Source organism: Triplophysa rosa, linkage group LG7, assembly GCF_024868665.1.
Source record: "Triplophysa rosa linkage group LG7, Trosa_1v2, whole genome shotgun sequence".
Taxonomy (NCBI): Eukaryota; Metazoa; Chordata; class Actinopteri; order Cypriniformes; family Nemacheilidae; genus Triplophysa; species Triplophysa rosa.
In genome coordinates, this window is record NC_079896.1 from 16,607,599 (window position 1) to 16,629,715 (window position 22,117).

General features: G+C 39.6%; 1 protein-coding gene across 2 annotated transcripts; it reads right to left on the reverse strand.

Moving 5' to 3' along the window:
* Window positions 1–19,368: 19,368 nt before the first annotated feature.
* On the reverse strand, window positions 19,369–22,088 carry LOC130556810 (CD9 antigen-like). 2 transcript variants are annotated; one of them, XM_057338117.1, is made up of 5 exons: window positions 20,835–22,088; window positions 20,259–20,360; window positions 20,041–20,130; window positions 19,865–19,948; window positions 19,369–19,591 (listed from the first exon to the last, which is right to left on the reverse strand). In XM_057338117.1, exons 1-5 carry the CDS (start codon window positions 20,856–20,858, stop codon window positions 19,526–19,528), a joined length of 366 nt encoding a protein of 121 aa, XP_057194100.1. In that variant the 5' UTR covers window positions 20,859–22,088; the 3' UTR covers window positions 19,369–19,525. The 2 variants fall into 2 exon arrangements, with proteins under 2 accessions (XP_057194100.1, XP_057194099.1); XM_057338116.1 differs by having other exon boundaries at window positions 19,369–19,769; window positions 20,835–22,079.
* Window positions 22,089–22,117: the final 29 nt, after the last annotated feature.

A 22,117-nucleotide genomic window follows, 5' to 3' on the forward strand; every position in this document is an offset into this window, starting at 1 on the left:
CAACTAAACCAAAGGCTCCTATATTACAATCATGACACCAGGTGCACAAGGCTCGCTAGTACACACGCAAGCACACAGTGGAATCAATCGTCAATGCACAGCACTCAGTGACCGGTAACCCACCACCGCATGGCAAGACTAGCCAGCTGCCTGCCCTGGACTGAGACTCCTGTAGCATAGGAAGGAAAATTTACCAAAGTAACGAATAACAACCTAAACAAAAACAAACAAAACAAAAAAAGATAACAGAACAAATACTCAAACTTCCACAAAAAGACAAAAGGTAAAGAAATAAATACCACAACTACCCACTCATGCACAGAGGGTCAAAATAACTACCCCTCTGGATGCCTAACATGAGCAGGATAGTTAAACAAAATCAAAGAAATCAAAGAAATCAAAAGCACAATTGACACATATTGGGAGGCAAGTAGGTCGTATCGCACTTCCTTATTCACACTTGTGTCCAACGAAAGAAATTTAAGAAAATTAACAACTGCACAATAAACTAAAATAATAAATCTAAATAACAGATTATAATAAAAAAACAACAACAACGAAACACACACACACACACTCTAAGGGCAAATGCACATTAATAGCACAAGCGCCAGCAAAGCAGTGTAGACGTAAACCATGCAGGTTCAGCAACGCAGCATAAGCCGGAAAAGACGCAATGCGGTGAAGCAGTGCAGACGCTACGGCATGCACAAAGCAGTAGCACTGGAAGGGCTTGTCTGCAGTAAAAAAAAAAAACACCCAAGCCTCTCAAGTATCATGTACTCCTAACTTTATATCGTGGCTACAGCCATGATATAATGGAGCGCTCATACGCACAGCAAGGCCCAGCCACAGCAAGGAACTTTGTACTACCAACACGGAGCCGTCGCACACACGGCTGACCCACAGCACGCACCAGCATGTGAAATGGGAACGGAGTGTTTATCTCCAAACACGGCCGCGAAGTAAGTTGCCAGGCAACGCTCTCTTACGCGGAACTACTCACAACCCGGAAGGGACTGTCCCAACAACAGTGCCCTAATGTTCCGGGGGACATGCAATTGGGCAAGGCAAAATCAATGCTGAATCAAACGTGCTTATTTACCAGTTACAAATGATTTAAAGAACCAAGAGAGCCAACATATAACAGGGAGAATTACATATATTTACAGAAAAGGACAGTTTAATCACATAAGTTCCTCTGTTGGGCCAGCTGGAACCTTTCACACCTTTACTCTTCTTTCTTTGAAGCTCAGGAAGAATTGTAAATACCCCAGGGAGAAAGAAAAGGTTATAAACACTTTCGAGAGAACCAACCTAAATCCAAGCCCCCTTTGGAGCCAGGTCTGGCTCTGGTCTTTTCAGAATCAGAATCAGAAATTCAGAATCAGAAAGATCTTTATTGCCAAGTGTGCTTGGACACACAAGGAATTTGTCTTAGTGACAGAAGCTTCCAGTGCACATACAGGTTAAAAGGCACATGTAACAAAACGTAAAAAATAAATATATGAGAGACAATACACATTTAACAAAAAGGACAATATTAGACAAAAGGACAATAGACAGTATAGTGTATGTACAGATGTGCTATATACAAATTATACTGTGTTATATACAGTACAAGTTATGCAGGGGAATGTGGATAGCTGAATATTATATCAATAACAAATGTATAATAAATATGAGTGTATACTTGTGTATTGCACGCTTTTTTTTATTTCACAGTAGAACATTTACCTGTTCATGAGGTAGATGGCCTGAGGGAAGAAACTTTTCCTATGTCTGGCTGTTTTGGTGCTCAGTGCTCTGTAGCGCCGACCAGACGGCAGCAGTTCAAAGAGAAAGTGTGCGGGGTGTGAGGGATCCAGAGTAATTTTGCGAGTTCTTTTACTCACTCTGGATGAGTACAGTTCTTGTAGATTGGGGAGGGTTGTGCCAGTGATTTGCTCAGCAGTCCGGACTATCCGTTGTAGTCTTTGGAGGTCAGTTTTTGCAGCTTAGCCGAGCCAGACAGTTATGGAAGTGCAGAGGACGGATTCAATGACAGCTGAGTAGAACTGTAACTGCTCCTGTGGCAAGTTAAACCTCCTCAGCTGGCCAAGGAAGTACAGCCTCTGCTGGGCCTTTTTGATAATAGAGTCAATGTGAATGTCCCACTTTAGGTCCTGTGAGATGGCGGTGCCCAGGAACCTGAATGACTTGCGGCCACAGTGCTGTTCATGATGGTGAGTGGGGGGAGTGCCGGGGTGTTTCTCCTAAAGTCCAATATCATCTCCACTATATTTAAGGTGTTTAGCACAAGGTTGTTATGACTGCACCAGACAGCCAGCTGCGCAACCTCACTTCTGTCACCGTCCTGGATGAGGCCAATAACTGTAGTGTCACGACTACAGCAAACGAGGACAGAAACAACAAACAAGACAAGGCGTCGACTTCGACAGGCCTGGGTACCAGCTGGGATGCCGGCAGGGATCTGTAGCGGGAACAGGACACCGGCAGTCTCGACCCTGGAGGGGAACCCGACGACCACGACCCTGGAAGGGAGCCCGGCGGTCTCGATCCCGGACGGGGTTCCGGCAGTCTCAACCCTGGAAGGGAGTCCGGTGGCTTCTTCCCTGGAGGGGAGTCCGGCAGTATCGACCCCTCCCGCTGCGATCCCTCTGTCTGCTGGGTCCTATTCTGGCTGGATCATTCTGTCACGACTCTCGGGGTGGGAGACATGGATACATGGACAGAGGACCCAAATGCAGACAGCGGGTAAGCGGTTAACAAGACAGACTTTAATAATAACTAAAAATACAAAACAAAGACCCACGTGGGGGAACATAACAAAACATAGCAACACGGACAGGGACTAACTAGACTCAAAATAAAAACAACACTTGACAAAACCACAGTAAACTAAACTAACTACAGAACGAGAACTCACCACGAAGACAAACACGATGCAACAGAACAATGATCCAGCACAGGACAGAAAACACAGGGACCTTATAAAGGGGACAAATCAAGAGGGAGCAGGTGCGAGGCATGAACTAATTAACAAACAATAATGAGGAGACAAAAGGGCGGGTACAGAGATGCCACACCGGAGAGTGGAAGACCAACAGGGACAAAACGTCACTCTCCACATAAAACAAGAGGTTCTGTAATAGTTCTGCCACTAGGTCAAGAAAAGCAAGACAAGGTGGGGCAGAACCATGACATGTAGTGTCGTCTGTGAACTTCAGGAGCTTAACAGAGGGGTCAGTAGAGGTGCAGTCATTGGTGTACAGGGAGAAGAGCAGTGGGGAGAGCACACATCCCTGGGGGGCACCAGTGTTGAGGGTACGGCAGTTGGATGTGAATTTGCCAATTCTAACTAGCTGTTGCCTGTCTGTCAGAAAGCTAGTGATCCATTGACAGACAGAACTAGGAACAGAAAGCTGGTTTAGTTTGGTCTGGAGGAGTGTTGGGACGATGGCGTTAAAGGCTGAACTGAAGTCCACAAACAGGATCCTTGCATAATTCCCTGGTCTGTCCAGATGTTGTAGGGTATAATGCAGACCCATGTTGACTGCATCATCCACAGACCTGTTTGCTCAGTAAGCAAACTGCAGGGGGTCCAGTAAAGGTCCTGTGATGTCTTTCAGGTTAGCCAACACCAGTCTTTCAAATGACTTCATGGCCACAGATTAGGCAACAGGTCTGTAATCATTAAGTCCTGTGATTTTGGATTTCTTTGGGATGGGAATAATGGTGGAGCGTTTGAAGCAGGACTTTGCACAGCTCCAGTGATCTGTTGAAGATCTGTGAAAAAATGGGGGCCAGCTGGTCAGCAAAGGATTTCAGACAGGCTGGTGAAACACCATCTGGGCCTGGTGCTTTCCTTCTCCTTTGTTTCATAAAGACCCGATGCACATTATCTTCACTGATCTGAATTGCAGAAGGGGAGGGGGGGGGGGGGGTTGCTGGAGGTGTTGATGGCTGTGTAGAGAGGTGGTCAGTGTGGGGTGTGAGACCGGGGGTTTCAAATCTACAGTAAAACTTATTCAGGTCATCAGCACCTGTTGATTTGCCTCAGTGCTGGGGGATGGTGTCTTGTAGTTTGTAATGTCTTTCAGGCCTTTCCATACCGAGACAGGGTCGTTTACTGAAAACTGGTTTTCCAGCTTTTTAGTGTAGCTCTTCTTAGCCTCTCTAATTTCCCTTGTCAGTGTGTTCTTGGCCTGATTGTACAAGATTCTGTCCCCACTCCTGTAGGCATCCTCTTTGGCCTGGCGAAGCTGTCTGAGTTTTGGTGTGAACCATGGTTTGTCGTTGTTATATGTTAAATATGTCCTGGTAGGATTGCACATATCCTCACAGAAACTGATGTATGATGTTACAGTCTCTGTGAGCTCATCCAGATCGGTGGCAGCAGCTTCAAAAATACTCCAATCAGTGCAGTCGAAGCAGGCTATTAAAGCCCGTTCTGCTTTGTTGGTCCATCTCTTTAAAGTCCTTACTGGGAGAAGATGAACCAGGCAGTGGTCAGAGAGTCCTAAAGCTGCTCTGGGGACAGAGCGATATGCATCCTTTATTGTGGTATAGTAGTGGTCCAAAATATTACTGTCTCTGGTGGGGTGTGTAATGTGTTGTTTGAATTTTGGCAGTTCACGTGTGAGTTTTGCTTTATTAAAGTCTCCGAGAATGATTATAACAGAGTCAGGGTGTTGTTGTTCTGTGTCTGCGATCTGATCAGCCAGGTGTTGTAGCGCGGCGCTCACGTGCACTTGTGGAGGAATGTAAACACTTAAGAGAACGAACAAGGAAAACTCCTGCCGTGAGTAGAAAGGCTTACAGTTAATGAAGAGCACTTCTACATCGGGACAGCACATCTTCTTTAACGCTGTTACATCTGTACACCACCATTCGTTGATGTAAAAGCACGTCTCACCACCACGCCATTTCCCTGATGATTCCATGTCGCAATCCTCTCTGCACAGCTGGAAGCCCGGCAGATGTAACGCACTGTCCGGGATGGCTTCATTCAGCCAGGTTTCCGTGAAACACAGAGCAGCAGAGTTTGAAAAGTCCTTATTTTTCTATAAGAGCAGAAGTAGTTCGTCCATTTTGTTGGGTAGAGAGCGGAGATTCGCCAGATGGATGCTTGGCAGCGCAGTTCTAAAGCCGCGCTGTCAGAGCTTAACGAGCGCGCCGGCTCGCTTCCCACGTTTGCGCATCTTAAAGTGTTTGAACAGCGCCGATGCTCTGCCAACGACAATGTCCAGTAAAACATCAGAATAGTCAAAAACTGGTAGAAAATTGCGTGGTGTGTACTGCCGAATGTTCAGCTGTTCATCCCTGGTGAAACTGATTGTATTAGATAATCATAAAACAGGACAAACTAACAAAACCAGTAAAACAACTGAAGAGCTCCACACCGAGGGAGCCATCCTCGGCGCCATCTTGAAGCGTAACATTAAAAAAAAAAAGTTTTCATGTTGGTATCAAGAAACCAGGACAAAAGGGAGTGGGTTTATGGCTCTTCTTTTAATGATCCCGACCATTTGGCTTATGCCAAGTCTCTACATATGTTAAGTTAAAAAATAACCCATTATTTTAATAGGTGAAAATTATAAAACAAAATATAAATAATAAAAAGCTTTCCTTATAAGGGTGTTACAACCTCCCCCTTCTAAATTCTCATGCCCTCATGAGACATACAGTAAGTATCTACGTTTGTACTACTGTTGGACAGTAGGGCAGGGGTGCGTCCGTACACACTGGGGGCACTGGGCCATGGGGTGGCACCATGCAGTGTTGCAGACATTCTTTTGGGAGGTCTCTTCAATGTGTACCACCATTCCTCGATGGACCAATGTTAATGGCTTATTTGTGGACCGGCCTAACTCATCGTAGCTCAGCTTAACCACCGGTCTCACTTCTCTCCGGGATTTACTACACACGGCAGGTTCTGACTCCGCTTCGGAGACATTTCTGGAGACATTTTCTCCCTCTTCTAAATTCCAGAAATTCAGATCCGTTGCTATTTCATGAAGCTCATTCAGGATCTCTTCTGGAACATCCACTGTTGGAGCATTTCCCGCAACACATGGCTGATTAAGATCCTGGTCAATTTCGGGCTGCAGACTTTCAGGTTCTCCTGCCCGCACAGGTGAGGGCGGTCTTTCTGGCGTGCGGATATACTCTGGGCGGTTATAACAAAGGTCATCATCACTCTTAGAGGTGTCACCTTTCTCATCTTCAACAAGACCAACATTGTCTGTGCTTTGTGTATTTTGTCTCTTTCTCTGTTTTTCACTGGCTACTGGTGGTTGTATGATTTTATTGATGCCCTGAGGCCAAAAACAATCTCACATTGTTTCCAATGGGTAACAGGTTGTCTCGGTGCATCGTCCGTATTCCTCCCATTCCACTCTCAGGCCGCAATCTGTAGACCGGTAAGTCCTTCAACTTTTCAGTGACAATGTAAGGTAAGGAGTTCCATCGGCCTTGCAATTTGTGCTTTCTTGTGAAGGCAAGGTTTCTGATGAGCACTCAGTCTCCGACATCAATATTTGGTGTTTCACTTTTTGGTCGTAGAGCCGCTTGTTTTGTTGGTGGACCTTTAATGCTGTCTCAGAAGCTAGCTGGTAGGCCCTTCTGCAGTCCGTCTTCATTCTCTCGACATATGCCTAGGTCTCTTCCCTGGTCCGAGTGAATGCGGGAGGGCAATCCATAGTGGACGAAAAACTTTTCTACCAGGACTTTAGCAACAGTCAATGCTAGCTGGTCTTTGAACTCAACTCAACTCAACTTTATTTATATAGCGCTTTTACAATTTTCATTGTTACAAAGCAGCTGTACATGAGACATATTGACTATAAGCAAAATAATTAAAGTTGTACCTGCAAAAACAAGAAAAAGTTGAAAACACAGAAGACAGACTCTCCACATACAAAACACTCCACATACACAATATGCACACGTACTAATAGACATAGAGACACACACACACACGGATGCGCACGCACACACGTACGTACACAGACAAGTACGCACACACACACACACGCTCAGTGAGAGCACACATTAAAGATAAAGGAGAGAGAAGCACAGGTAAAATATAACAGACTATAAATTCCTATATGCAATATTAATTAAGTAAAACTTTAAAATTCTAAAGCAGCCCCCCCGGCCAGGCAAATAGTGCAAAAACAGTATGCAAACGGTGGCGAGGAACCCAAAATTCTAATCGAGAAAAAAAACCCTCAGGAGAACCCAGGCCCAACCAGGGGATTCCAGTTCCCCTCTGGCAAAAGCTGCTGCCTCTGCACAAGCTCCAGAGAGCTTGCACAACAAGGCTAAATAAAATTAATAAACTTACTAATAAAATAAATTATAGTTTAAGATTATCATTAATAATCTAATAGCATTTGAAATTTTGTGGTGAAGACATGTCAGGTGACCGCGTCCTTCTTTATCCAGCTCTATCATCTCAGCTCTTGTCAGGTCCCCACTTCCCATTCTCCGCTCTACCATCAGGTCAGGCCATGAACTGCATCCTGCTTGCTGTGGTAAGCTTGGAACAATGAGACAAGACTGGCTGAGAGTAGAGTACTGTTCTGTACTCTTTGATGCAACAAGTACATCAGTTGTGTTTTTGGTTCCGGTTGATCTAACTAATGCAGCCTAAGCCCTCAGAGGATTTATATTATGGAAGAGTAGTGTATGCAAGATTAAAAAGATGCGTCTTTAGTCTAGATTTAAACTGACAGAATGTGTCTGCCTCCCGGACAGTGCAGGGAAGACTATTCCAAAGTTTAGGCGCTAGATAGGAAAAGGATCTACCACCTGCACTTGATTTTGAGATTCTAGGTTTTACCAACTGACAGGACACCTGAGAGCGTAATGCACGTGAAGGACTGTAATACAAAAGGAGTTCATTCAAGTATTGAGGAGCTAAACCATGTGGGGCTTTATAGGTAATAAGCAAGATTTTAAAGTTAACGCGATGCTTTATAGGTAACCAGTGCAAGGTTGACAGAACCGGGCTAATATGTTCATACTTTTTTGTACGTGTAAGAACTCGAGCTGCCGCGTTTTGGACCAGTTGGAGTTTTTGTAATAAGCCTGCAGGGCAACCACCTAACAGTGCATTACAGTATTCTAGTCTTGATGCCATGAATGCATGAATTAACTTCTCTGCATCTGAGATTGACAGCATATGACGTAGTTTAGATATATTCTTAAGATGGAAAAACGCAATTTTACAGGTGTTGGCGACGTGGCTCTCAAATGACAGATTACTATCGAATAGAACGCCAAGATTCTTTGCTGACGACGAGGGTTTTATGGAACATCCGTCAATAGTTAAACAGTATTCTTGGTTGTTACTTATAGCAGTTTTCGGTCCAATAAGTAACACTTCCGTTTTGTCCGAGTTCAGTAATAAAAAGTTGTTACTCATCCAGTTTTTTATATCGACTATGCATTCCATTATTCGATGGAACTGCTGTGTTTCATGAGGCTTCGAGGAAATATAAAGTTGAGTATCATCAGCATAACAGTGAAAGCTAACTCCGTGTCGCTTTATTATATCTCCTAGAGGTAGCATGTATAATGCGAAGAGCAGAGGCCCTAAGACTGAGCCCTGTGGTACACCGTACTGGACTTGCGATTTGCGTGACACCTCATTGTTTATTGCTACAAATTGAAAACGGTCGGATAAATAAGATTTAAACCATTTCAAAGCTATTCCTTTAATGCCGACGTAATTTTCGAGTCTATGTAGGAGTGTGCTGTGGTCAATGGTATCGAATGCAGCACTAAGGTCTAGCAGCACCAATAACAAGATACAACCTCGGTTAGACGCCAATAGCAGATCATTTGTAACTCTGATCAAAGTAGTCTCTGTACTGTGACATGCTCTAAATCCAGACTGGAATTCTTCATTGATGTCATTCCTTTGGAGGAAGGAGCATAATTGAGTTGAAACTACTTTTTCCAGAACTTTAGATATGAAAGGTAGATTCGATATAGGCCTGTAGTTCCTTAGTTCTCTAGGGTCGAGTTGGGGATTTTTGACAAGGGGCCTTATAACAGCCACCTTATGTCCTAATGTCAGAGATGAGTTAATAATACCAAGAAGAGGATCTATAATTTCTGGGAGCATCTCTTTCAGTAGATTTGTATGTATAGGATCTAGAATGCATGTTGTTGATTTTGATGATCTAATAATTTTAGACAGCTCATCTTGATCTACGGTATAAAATAATTGCATTTTCTCCTTAAGGGCGCTGTAGTTAGTTTGTTCAGCGGGTTTCACTTCTGATTGCATTGTTGTAATTTTTTCTCTAATATCTTGGATTTTATATGTGAAGTAGTTCATAAATTCATCACTGCTATGCTGATATACAGGATCAGAAGTCACTGACGATTTATTTTTTGTTAATTTAGACACCGTGTTAAATAAAAACCTTGGTTTGTGCTGGTTTTCTTCTATTAGTGATGAAAAGTAGGCGGATCTAGAAGTTTTTAGGGCTTTCCTGTATTTTCGAATACTATCCTTCCATGCTGTACGAAATACCTCTAATTTAGTTTTCTTAAAGTTGCGCTCCATTTTTCGGGCCGCTTTCTTTAGAGCCTGAGTGTGTTCATTATACCACGGTGAGGGGCTGCCATTTTTAATGTTCTTTAAACGTAGTGGAGCAACTGTGTCTAGCGTTACCGAGAAGGTGGAATTAAAATTTTCAGTGGTAATGTCAAGATCTTCAACGTTATTTCTCATGTTAGCGATTTGAGACAATTCGGGCAGATTATCGAGAAATGCATCTTTGGTAGTTGAAGTTATTGTTCTACCATATTTGTAACAATGAGTTGTATTTGCAGCCGTAGGCCAGTGAAGCAAACATAATACCAGATAATGATCCGAAATGTCTTCACTCTGCTGAAGGATTTTAACATCGTCCACATTTATACCGTAAGACAGTATTAAATCTAAAGTATGATTACGAAGGTGAGTGGGTTCTGACACATGTTGACTAACGCCGATGGAGTTAAGAGTGTCTTTGAAACATGAAGAACCATGACTTCAAAATAATTCTATTTAGAGTTCGACTTCTGGGAAATGCTAAAAGAGTTATTGTAAAGTGCTGCAACACCTCCCCCTCTGCCTTTTAGACGAGGCTCATGTTTATAATAATAATCTTGGGGGACAGATTCATTTAAAGTAATATAATCATCTGGTTTTAGCCATGTTTCTGTCAAACAGAGCATGTCTATTTTATGATCTGTTATCATATCATTAACAAAAAGTGCTTTATTAGAGAGAGATCTAATATTTAGCAATCCGAGTCGTAACAGTTGATTATCTGTATTTTGTTCATGTTTAGTTTGTTTAACATTTATTAAATTACTTTCAAGAGGTTTACACATTATTTTATGTTTGCTAATCCGGGGGACAGAAACAATCTCTATTTTGTGATGTTTGGGAGAACGGATTATTATATGTTGTACATTTTGTGTATTCTGCGACATGAGACGGCAAGCAGACAGTTGGTTAAGCCATTCTGTCTGCTCCCTGACCTGGGCCCCAGCGAGTCAAGCTTTAGCATTAGCATAAAGACTTTTTGCCATATTTCTAGACAGGATGGAAGCCCCAGCCCAGGAGGGATGGAGACCATCTCGTTTCAACAGGTCAGGTCTGCCCTCAAAACTCTTATTTATAAAAACTATATCATTCTGCAGGCACCACTCAGACAACCAGCCATTTAGTGATGATAATCTGCTATAAATCTCATCACCACGATAAACAGTGAGGGGACCAGAGAATATTACAGTGTCTGACATCTTGCTTGCGAGCTCACACACCTCTTTAATGTTATCTTTTGTGATCTCCGATTGACGGAGTCGAACATCATTTGTGCCGACGTGAATAACAATCCTACTGAATTTACGATTAGCCTTAGCCAGCACATTTATATTTGACTTGATGTCAGGTGCTCTGGCTCCCAGTAAACATTGGACTATGGTGGCTGGTGCCTCTATGTTAACGTTCCGAACAATAGAATCACCGATAACTAGGTCACTTTCAGCAGGTTTCTCAGTCGGTGCGTCACTGAGCGGGGCAAACCTGCTCGAGACTGTAATCGGAACGGTTGAGTGATGTTTTGTCCTGCGACTACGCCGTCTCACAGTCACGAAGTTTCCCAGCTGCGGGGGATTTTCAACCGGAACCGAGCTGTGTGCGCTAATGTTGCTCGCATCCAAAGTGTTTTCTATCGTCGTTAAACTCTTACTGTCCTCAGATAAAGATTGGATGCGAGACTCTAATTCTAAGATCTTCTCTGTCAGCCTAACTATTTCCCTGCAGTTATCGCATATAAAACCCTCGCAGCTGACAGCGAAGGCTAAGCTAAACATATGACATGAGGTACAAGTAACAATAATAGGAATAGAAGCCATAACTCACCTTATTTGAAGTGCAATTCCAACTTACCAAGGTTGCTCGATGAATCGTAGTATACTCGCTTAAAAAGAGAAACAGTTAGCACACAAGACAAACCAGAGGCAAGATGATATTCCACAGTGTAAACAGAAAGCAAGCTAACACGCTATTGCTATGCTAATGGCGTTAAGTTAACTATCATTTTTGGTTTAGAGTCTTCAAGTAAATAACAAGAACAGGGTTATTGAGATATCAGGATAAGTTAGCAACGACAATAATAATTAACGATAATAAAATACACTAATGTTAGAGCGAAGTGTAAGTGCACTGATACAAACAAGCCGCCGGCAGCGATGCAGGAAAAGATGTACTAAGATGTACTAAAAAAGTAAATGCAGCACATGTGGCATGTAAGGACAGTAACATTTCTAAATATCGCTTCAAAACAACTTTTTGTGTATTTTTTAAGATTGGGACCTCAGCAAATTCATAAACAGATGAAAATCAGACACAAAACCAGAACTATCAATGCCACCAAAGAGCAAAACAACAAACACATAGCTGCAAAATCTGTTATATCAATAGTGCGTGCACTGTAAACCCGGATTTTGTGTTAATTAAACAATTTAAGGGGTCATTGCTTATTCATTATAGTTTTTTCAAAAGACGTGTTCATTATTAAAACAAATTACCTGTTTTCAGAAAAAAAGTCAGTCTAATGATCATGTTAAGATGATACAACTCGTTATGTTATGTTTTTGAAAGGGAGGGGAGGGGCCTATTGAAACAGGTTGACGGTGAGCATGCGGTGTATTTGGGAAGAGTGAACCTGTCTGATTGTGCGCGCTTAACGTGGGTTTTCAAAAAAAGCAAATCGGTAAGTGTACAAAGTTTGTCTGTAGATATATTTCTGACAAATGTGATAACCCAAAATCCGGATTGATGTTCAGCTTTAAAAAGTTAACGTGTTAATATGCCTGTCGACGCTATTTTGTTTGCCTTTTAACAGTTTAGTTATAACATTAAATTTTGCTATTTTAGTCAGGTCACCGTTTATAACGTTATCCAGATTGTTTCAGTATGTTCATATTTTAGCTACAACGTGTGTATTTGGTTGGCAAACGTTTTTCTTTTGGTTCTTATCCGCACATGTCCATGAATGTTAAGTTACACGTGTTTGTTGCTAACCTAAAGTTATCTCTGATGTATTAAGGTAATACGTTACTAAAAATTCTACTTAAAGTTATATACAAGTGATTTTTCTCTCTTTATCTATAACGTTAGTGGTAACTTAAACTGTTTAGAAGGCGAGGTCATTAGCAGATGTTAATTGATGTTAACAGTGGCATTGTATCGACTCATTTTCTATGACTTTCTAAAAGTTCTTATGCTCTGTTTTCACAGGTTTTTGCAAAGATACAGTGGAAATGTAAGTTTTGTGAATATATATGTGACAAACGAGGTAACCTATTAAATCATTATAGGTTAAAACATGGAAGCTACAGCAGAACTGTTCCATTTCCTTGCCTACATCAAGATTGTTTGTGCACATTTAACTCCATTAATGCACTTAAGGTCCACTTGTCTAAGATTCATACGAAAGCCCACGATGCTCAACTATGTGAATCTCAACAAGTAACTGTTCATTGTTGTCAACAATAAAAAAAAAATGTTACTGTGAAACATTGTTATTGTTTTATTTTACATTTTAGTATACAAAACGTATAGTAAAATTAATAAGTAAAATAAATAATAAAAAACTAGTAAAATTAAATAATGTGAATGAATGATTTTTAGTGAACAGAGCTGATGCAAAATTGATTTGTCTACTGCACCCACCAAAGGTTTTATGTTAATTCAACTTATTATGTTTAGTTTCATCCCACGCAAAAACAAAAAAAGTTTAGTGCAACGGGTTTCCACGCAAATTTCTAGTAATGTCAACTAATTCGGGTTAGGAGTGTGTCAGCAACTCATTAACCCTTCACAAATCATTGTCACGGTTCAATGTGTAGGCGATTGTTCAAAGGTACACTAAAAATTATTAGACATATTTTAATATGGATGAGATTGTGCTAAAATTTTATGATTTTGGATAGATCAAAATTTGTTTTTGCTTGATTAATGAAACAGCAATTTTATGGTATAACTAGTTCTGTTTCAGGAATTAATTTACAGTTTACCAATTTTAAATCTGAACGGCGGCATGAAAAATGCACACTGCATTGGACGATAGTTCGTTTTCATTAGTTTCTGGAATCAGGACAAAATATATATACTGTATTTCCTTTATTTGCTGTTATAAATGCCATAAAAACTGCTTATACAGACTACTAGGTCACACAGAATAGGTACCAATTCTCACTATTTACTAACTATTAACTATGACTTTTGCCTCAATAAACTCCTAATTACTGCTTATAAGGTAGTTTTTAGGTTTAGGTATTGGGTAGGATTAAGGAATGTAGAATAAGGCAATGCAGAATAAACATTAATATGCGTTTTAAACATACTAATATACAACCAATATGCATGTTAATAAGCAACTAGGACTTTCATGGAAAATGTAAAAAGTATTGTGTTGACAATCGATGTAATTCTTGTAACCAAATTACATTTAGCGATTTGTATGAGGGTATATTCCAAGCAAACAGGTTTTGCTGTCAAATAAACAACTTTCCTAAATCAATCTGTGAATAGATGCTTTGTTTAGTAAAATACAACTGATCTACAGCATAGCAACCTCATATTTAGCTCATAGGGACTGCATGCACATTTTGTGCCAAATATTGACAATTGACAATGTGTAAGAATAAACATACATACACAATAGCAAAAATACTAGATGTGTAATACAATAAAAGGAGACATCGAGATGAAGGTTTTGGATGTAAATACTTGTTTTATTTATTAAATCAAAGCAATCATACATCAACCCTAAAACATGGCTCGAAGTATGAGAAAACAGCTGATCTTACCAGCATTAAAGCGAGAAATTTTTGATATATCAGTGAGGGAAATGAGACAATTGAACAAGAACTCAAAACAATGAACAGGTCAAAACTTAAGAATTAGATTTTTAGAACTATTTAAAACAAAGGTCATCTGAACAACTATAACTAAAAACGGAAAAGAAGTAACCATGCAACTAATTATAACTAAGAAGTGGTAAAGTAAGAAAATAAAGCTGAAAAAAAAACTTATGAAAACATTATGAAAAAAGTAAACATGAGAAACTTTACATAATAAAATGAATACAAATCCGTGTCTGTGTTATCACTTTCTGTAGCTTATGTCAGAAAATGAAAAAGCTGTCCTAGATTTACTGGCTAGCAGTTGAAATGCCGACCATCGGTTTCATTCGTTAGTTATAGTAAAAACATGTAATGAAGCTAACAAACGTAACTGACACATCACATCAGATTACTCTAAACAAAAGGCAGTTGTCATTTGGAAATATTCACAATACAGTGACAAACAAAACAACTTCTAAAAAACGTAAGTGTGAAAGCCTGACAACTTTGTACTGACTAAACGCAAAATGTTGAAACTATACAAAAGGTTTACAAAAGGAGAACAACTTAAAAATGTGCGTGGCAATCACATGGTGAGGATACAAACTCGTGTAGTAAAACAGGTATGTTTGTATCTCAAAAAGTTTTGCGTACATGTTGTGTATTTGAGGGTATAGTATTAGGATTAAATCACATACTCTTTTCCTAATGCTTATCTATGTAATCGGACAACATGGTAACACAAAACGTATAGTCATCCTTCAAGTAATTAGCTATTTATCAACTGATTCATTTACTGAAGCACCGGTTTATAGAGATGTTAATAGTGTATCTATATGACTAAACCCATCCTTACCTCAAGTAACATGTAAGATTTGGGTTGGGTAATGCACATGGAGTTAGCATTTGTTGATGCAGGTCTACACCACTGAAAGACATAAGGTGTAGGTCAATTAAAATGCTACTGATATGCATGTTTTGCCAGTACATATAGAGCAATCAAGAAGATGAAAAGACCAAAACATTTGTCTAAATAAGATAAAACTAGGCTAAAAACTAGAGGTAACATTCAATCTTTTAGATAAAGAACTTTCTACAAGCTGAAACCAGAGCACATCTATCTTGGGAGCTCTATATGTTTATTAAACATTTTAAACACCATTTAATGCATTTCACAAGACACAATGTCTGCATAAGTTCCCCATTTTCCTGCATGATATAGCCATTTTTAGTTTATTTGTACGTTTGTTAGAATTTTAAGTCAAAATTTTTACATGTAAAAGATATTCTTAAATGTAACTACATTTTACCACTTATGTGTAATGCACAATCCGGCACACAATCTGTCAGATCTGTCTGTAAAAAACATAAAAAGCATTTTACACATACAGAAAAATACGGTGGTACTTAAAACACTTGCAGAGGGGACTTCTCTTGCTATTATTTTTAATACTTTCAGTTGGTTTGTGTCACAAAATAAAAGTATATTCAATACATGTTTTGAGGGATAGTACTTTCCTTGTAGATCTTGAGATGTCATCTGAAACTAAACATTTAAATAAAACAGTGTAGAACTAAACAAATTGAAGATGAAGATATTTACTAGTTTTTTTCTTATTCCTGGTTTTAAAAAGTTTAACCCTAAACCAGATGTAGTACATGTGTGATTTTGTATGCCAAAATGATCAAAAAGAGTCACTAACACAAACATTAAAGATTTTCTGTCACACCAGATCGTAGACACGCAGACATCTCCAGAAAATCAGTCAGGATGGAAGCACAAACCTTTTTTTGGTTCATTGTCTTAAGACTATACCATTTGTTAGAAACGCACCCCTTAGAGGTCCTAACAAAAAAACAATCCCCCATTCCTCCATGACCAGGAAGAACATGTCAGGGCATGTCGTTGAATCAAATGTAGTTTATGCCACAATGATAAAATGCTGACCCAAACACAATAATCACTTATCAAATAAAAATCTTAAACCTGGAACCAACTTACTCTTAGAAGAAAACCTCACATACATAAACATTAACGTTAAATCTCTCATTTAAAGACACACCCGTCAGGTTTCACACTGTAATGTGAGAAAAGTAGGTTGTCAGGTCAGGGGATAGTCAGACAACCACAGGTGGTACAACAACACAGCCATAACATATAAACTGTCAAACAAGACAAAAAACACAGCCTAATTTGATTGACTGTTCAAAATGACCAGGGGTAGTATTGGGGGACAGTCACACTTTGATAAGATTGCAAACCTCAAGTCTCAATTCACTCATTTGACTGATAAAAGCCATAAAACAAGGAAACAACACACTCTTAGAAGAAGAAAAACCCACATAAATATTTATTTTATTTATCTCTCTAATTTACAAACACAACCGTCTTTCACAAATAGCCTATAGTAAAATCAAACAGGTTGAAAAACACACGTTTTGATTAGGGAGTGATGAGGGGGGTATGTAGATAGTTACCCCGCTGAAGGAAGGGTTGGGGCAGAGGAGACCCCAACAACAGTCATAAAACATAAATGTCATCAAGATTGACAGGCCATAAAAGTCTCCATTTGAGTGACTGGTTGAGCAATTTGAGCTCAACCAGTATCCATTTGAGCAATACTGGGAGAAGAACAATGTATAATTCATAATAAATAGGACCTTGGAATGTCATGATGGGTGTTGGAAGGTGATTGAAATCTGAAATCACATTAAAGAAACAAGCACAGAGTTATGCTAATTACACTCTAAAAAATGGCTGGGTTAAAATAACCCAATTGGTTATACCCTGTACCACAGGGCTCAGTCTTATCCAAAAAACTCTTCAACCTATTACCATTAACACACCCTTAGCCACAACTCTTTTAACAGAAGCTGCATTTAAAACCCCATTGTGATGCGAAGAAGTTATTTGACTATTCTACACCTTTTAAAGAATACGGTAATCAATCTTGAATTTTGAAATGAGTGCTTCCCCCAGGCAATTTCCCTCCTAAACAGATAACTGCTCCTTAAGAGCAATATTCCACTTCACTACTCCTATAGTGTGCACTATAGTGCCTTATTATATCTACATTTTATTTATACCTGTATATTACACTACCTCTACTTACTATATTATCCATTTGCACAAGTGTACATACAATCTGTTAATATGTTTATTCTACTATATACTACCCTGTACAATGTCTCTTATATGTTATTACCCCCCATTTTCTGTAAAATAGTCTTTATTTTATATATGCATGTTTTAGAATCTTTTAGACTGTAAATTGTATTATATTGTATTGTCATTGTGTTGAATGTCTGTACTAGAAGCTTCCAACACCAAAGAAAATTCCTCGTGTGTGCAAGCACACTTGGCAATAATGCTCTTCTGATTCTGATTCTAAACAATTATATTATAACCTAGGGTTAGAAATAAACTAGGGGATAGTACTTTCCTTCTTGTAGATCTTGAGATATCATCTGAAACTTAACATTTATTAATTAAAACAGTATAGAAATGTGACAATTGAAAATGAACATATTGACTAGTTTTTTTGTTTTTCCTGGTTTTAAAAGTTTAACCCTAAACCAGATGTAGTACGTTTGATTTTTTTATGCTAAAATTATCAAAAAGAGTCACGAACACAAACATTTTTTTCTGTCACAACAGATCGTAGACACACAGACATCTCCAGAAAATCAGTCAGGATGGAAACCCAAAACATTTTTTGGTTCATTGTCTTAAGACTATACCTTTTGTTAGAAACGCACCCCTTAGACGTGCTAACAAAAAACAATCCCCCATTCCTCCATGACCAGGAAGAACATGTCAGGGCATGTCGTTGAATCAAATGTTGTTTCATGCCACAATGATAAAATGCTGACGCAAACACTTTAATCATTTATCAGATAAAAATCTTAAACCTGGAACCAACTTTACTCTTAGAAGAAAACCTCACATACGTAAACATTAACTTTAAATCTCTCATTTAAAAACACACCCGTCAGGTTTTCACATTACGGTGTGAAAACAGTAGGTTGTCAGGACATCAGGGTGTCAGGACATGGGTTAGATAGACAACTACAGGGGGGTACAACAACACTGTCATAAAATATAAACTGTCAAACAAGACTGACAGATCATAAAAAACCCAACCTAATTTGATTGACTGGTCAAATGACTTGCCCGGGCTTGTAAGGGGACAGTCACACTTTGATAAGATTACAGACCTCAAGTCTCAATTCACTCATTTGCTTGATAAAACAAAGGAAACAGCACACTCTTAGAAGAAAAAGCACACATACATATTATTTTATATCTCTCTCTAATCTACAAACGTCTTTCACAAATTAGACTATAGTAAAATCAAACACCCCTTTTTTGAATAGGTAGTGATGAGGGGTTGTAGGTAGTTAGCCTCACTGAAGGAAGGGTTGGGGGTCAGAGGAGACCCAACAACAGTCATAAAACATAAATGTCATCAAGATTGACAGGCCATAAAAACATCCATTTGAGTGACTGGTTGACAGAACTTTGACAGGGGGTCATAAATCAATCAAACTTTTGACACAAGGTATATGATTATACTACTAGGCTGCACTAGTTAGATCATCCGGAACCAGGAACACATCCCATTAAGACTGCCACAACAAGCTATTAGGTTTAGAATTGAATTTTGTATTTATTTATTTACTCTCTTTGTCAGTTTTTAAGATTAACAAAGGCAAGCGTCTAAATAGGATTTATAAGTTGATTTGTCGGGGTTGATTTCACGGGAACACGTGTAAAAGTAACCTTCAGTCGAATGCTTCAACCACAGATGATGACAGAGACGCATGGATTGAAGCTTTAAGAGACTCGAAGAGAACAGCAGCAAACGAATCATTCTCTACCGACTGCACTTCTTGAGTGACCAAACCTTCACAGCACAATAAACAACACCGTCCACTGTCACGGGTTTCTGTAAGTATCTTTAATGGGTTACAGTAATAAAAAAGAACACATCAAATAAAAGTTGAAATCACATGGCATGAAATGTTAAAAGGGTTTAATGAGGAGTAACAGTATTTCCACAGGATTCATGTCTTCATCACAGACAGAGTTTGTGTCTCAGTAGAGGAACGGAGACGTCTTTAGACTGTTGTTCAGAACACAACTACACACCAGAGCCACCAACTGCAAGACAGACAGAGAGAGAGAGAGAGACAGACAGAGAGAGTTAGACATGCTGAGGGAGAGCTGGTGAAGCACACATCTGATGATGTGGAGACGTGAGGAGCACATATGCAGGTGGAGACGCGCGAGGCGCTGAGTTTTCTCTTCCGAGGATGATGCTGCACACCAGCGCCACCAACTGAGAACGACCAGAAACACAACACAAACACAGACAGATGAACGGACGCACACACACGGGACTTCAGCCCGCTGAATGTTTGTTCATGAACTCACCATGACTCCAGCTGTTCCTAGAAAACCTCCCAACACCAGCGGAGCATTCGACTGGAACATACCCTTAATCACATTGGGACAACTCTGAGACACACACACACACACACACACACAGGTGAGTGGTTTGGGAGAGAGACAGTATATAACATGTGCAGAGAGACAGAAAAGTCACTCACTGAATATGTGATCTGCTGCAGGAAGCTGCCTTCAGGACACGTGTCTCGAACAAACAACTCAATGGCTCCTCCAATACCACAACAGTCAAACTGAAACACACACACACGCACGCACAGCTGTTAGTGTGTGTGTGTTGAGCTATGAAAGTAGAGCTTTTCTTTAGAGTTTAATGTCACATGTGTGGTGTGCATGGTTTGTGTGTGTGTGTGTGTCTTACAGCATTGTGGAAAATTTTGAGGGTGATGGCTTGACCTTGAGCCCGGGTGTTCAAATACTGAGTGTAGACGGAGATGTAGAAATTTGCCAACTCCTCTGCAACCTACAACACAATGAATATTGATGTGTGGTTTCTCATCTGAACATGCGTTACTTTCATTAGGAATGGTTGTGGATTTTGACGCTTTAGCAACTGAAGAAATGAAGTGACACACATCTGAGATGACATGAGGCTTCGAGAATCATCATACAGCATCTACAGTGAGTTAGGTATGTTCAATCACCTTCATTTTAACCCTACTGTATATTCGACTGATTTAGTATAAATATATATATATAAACCCTGTACCTACTCTAAAGTACTTTCAACCAAATGTCTAATTGACAAATACTCCCTCACTGTAATGTGACTAAATGTCATGAATAAATGTCAAAGTCAAATGATCGACTTGCTTTAAAAACATTTCAAATAAAGACATACTGGATTTTTCCTAGACACAAATAAACTCCACCTTTCTCTAATTCCTGCAGATCTGCCAAAACATGTGTCATGCTAACAGCGAGCGCACACGCTTACCTGTCCACTCCACATGAAGGCCATCACACCTGCTGCTATTTCCACAGTCACCAGAAAAGACACCAGACAAATGAACTGAAAACACAAGACAATTCCTATTCACATCAGGGCCCGTATTCACAAAACCTCTGAAGGCTGAAAGAAGCTCATAACTTGGGGATTTAGGGGAAACTCTTAAAAATAATGGGCGTGTCTGGCCTAATTTTAGGACTCCTAAATGTTTGTTAGTATTTCACAAAGCGTTTTGGCACTAAAACTAGCTCCTAAACCTGTGAGAGGTTAGTGAAGAGGACTCTTACGTCACGAAGACCAACTCACTACAATCCTAAAATAACTAACACCGGCAGTCTGCCTTGAAACCTAAACATTTTAGAAAGATTTCATGACAATGAGCTCAACCATAAAGATATCTGCTAACTGTTAATGAGACAGGCAACATGCTTACAATTAACTGAACATATACTTTATATGAACATATGTGACCCTGGACGACAAAACCAGTCTTAAGGGTCAATTTTTCTAAATTGAGATTTTTACATCATCTGAAAGCTGAAGAAATAAGCTTTCTATTGATATGTGGTTTGTTAGGATAGGACACTATCTGGTGGAACAACAACTATTTACAAAGTTGGAATCTGAGGGTGCAGAAAAATCAAAATATTGAGAAAATCGCCTTTGAAGTTGTTAATCTGAGGCACTGTAGCAGGCCATCCACTCACAAAAATAAAGTTTTTATACATATACAGTAGGACATTTATAAAATATCTTCATGGAACATGGTCTTTACTTAATATCCTAATGATTTTTGGCAAAAAGAAAAATCGTTAATTTTTACCCATACCATGTATTTTTGCCGATTACTAAAAATGTTCCCGTGCTACTTAAGATTGGTTTTGTTGTCCAGGGTCACATATAGTTTATTTGCACAAGATAACTCCTTTTTAAATAATTCAAAAATCATGTTGTTTATGTGAGGGATAATGTCCAGGCAGCCGGTTGTTATGGCAGAAATAATCCAGACAGTGTGATCAGGACGTGAAGCGGAGGGTCTTGTGTCTCACTGAAGGGGCTTATTACACGATAACAGCCGGCTGCTTGTACATTATCCCGCTTATTACACGCCTACTTGCCACATGAGAAAAAAACGACATGAAATGTGAATTTGAAATATTTTATTAGCTCATTTTTACTGAATGCAGACCTTCCGCGAGGAAAAGCCGTTTAGTTTCGGTTTTAAGGTAAGAAACGACGTTCAAATGTCACGAACAGGCAATTTGGTTTAA

Excerpts from the sequence above, each read along its gene's own strand:
- LOC130556810 (XM_057338116.1), bottom strand. The coding sequence starts at position 20,858 with ATGGCCTTCATGTGGAGTGGACAG. Across the intron at positions 20,131-20,258 it reads TCAAAATTTTCCACAATGCT|TTTGACTGTTGTGGTATTGG; the intron begins GTAAGACACACA and ends TGTGTGTTTCAG. Across the intron at positions 19,770-19,864 it reads TAGGAACAGCTGGAGTCATG|TTGGTGGCGCTGGTGTGCAG; the intron begins GTGAGTTCATGA and ends GGTCGTTCTCAG.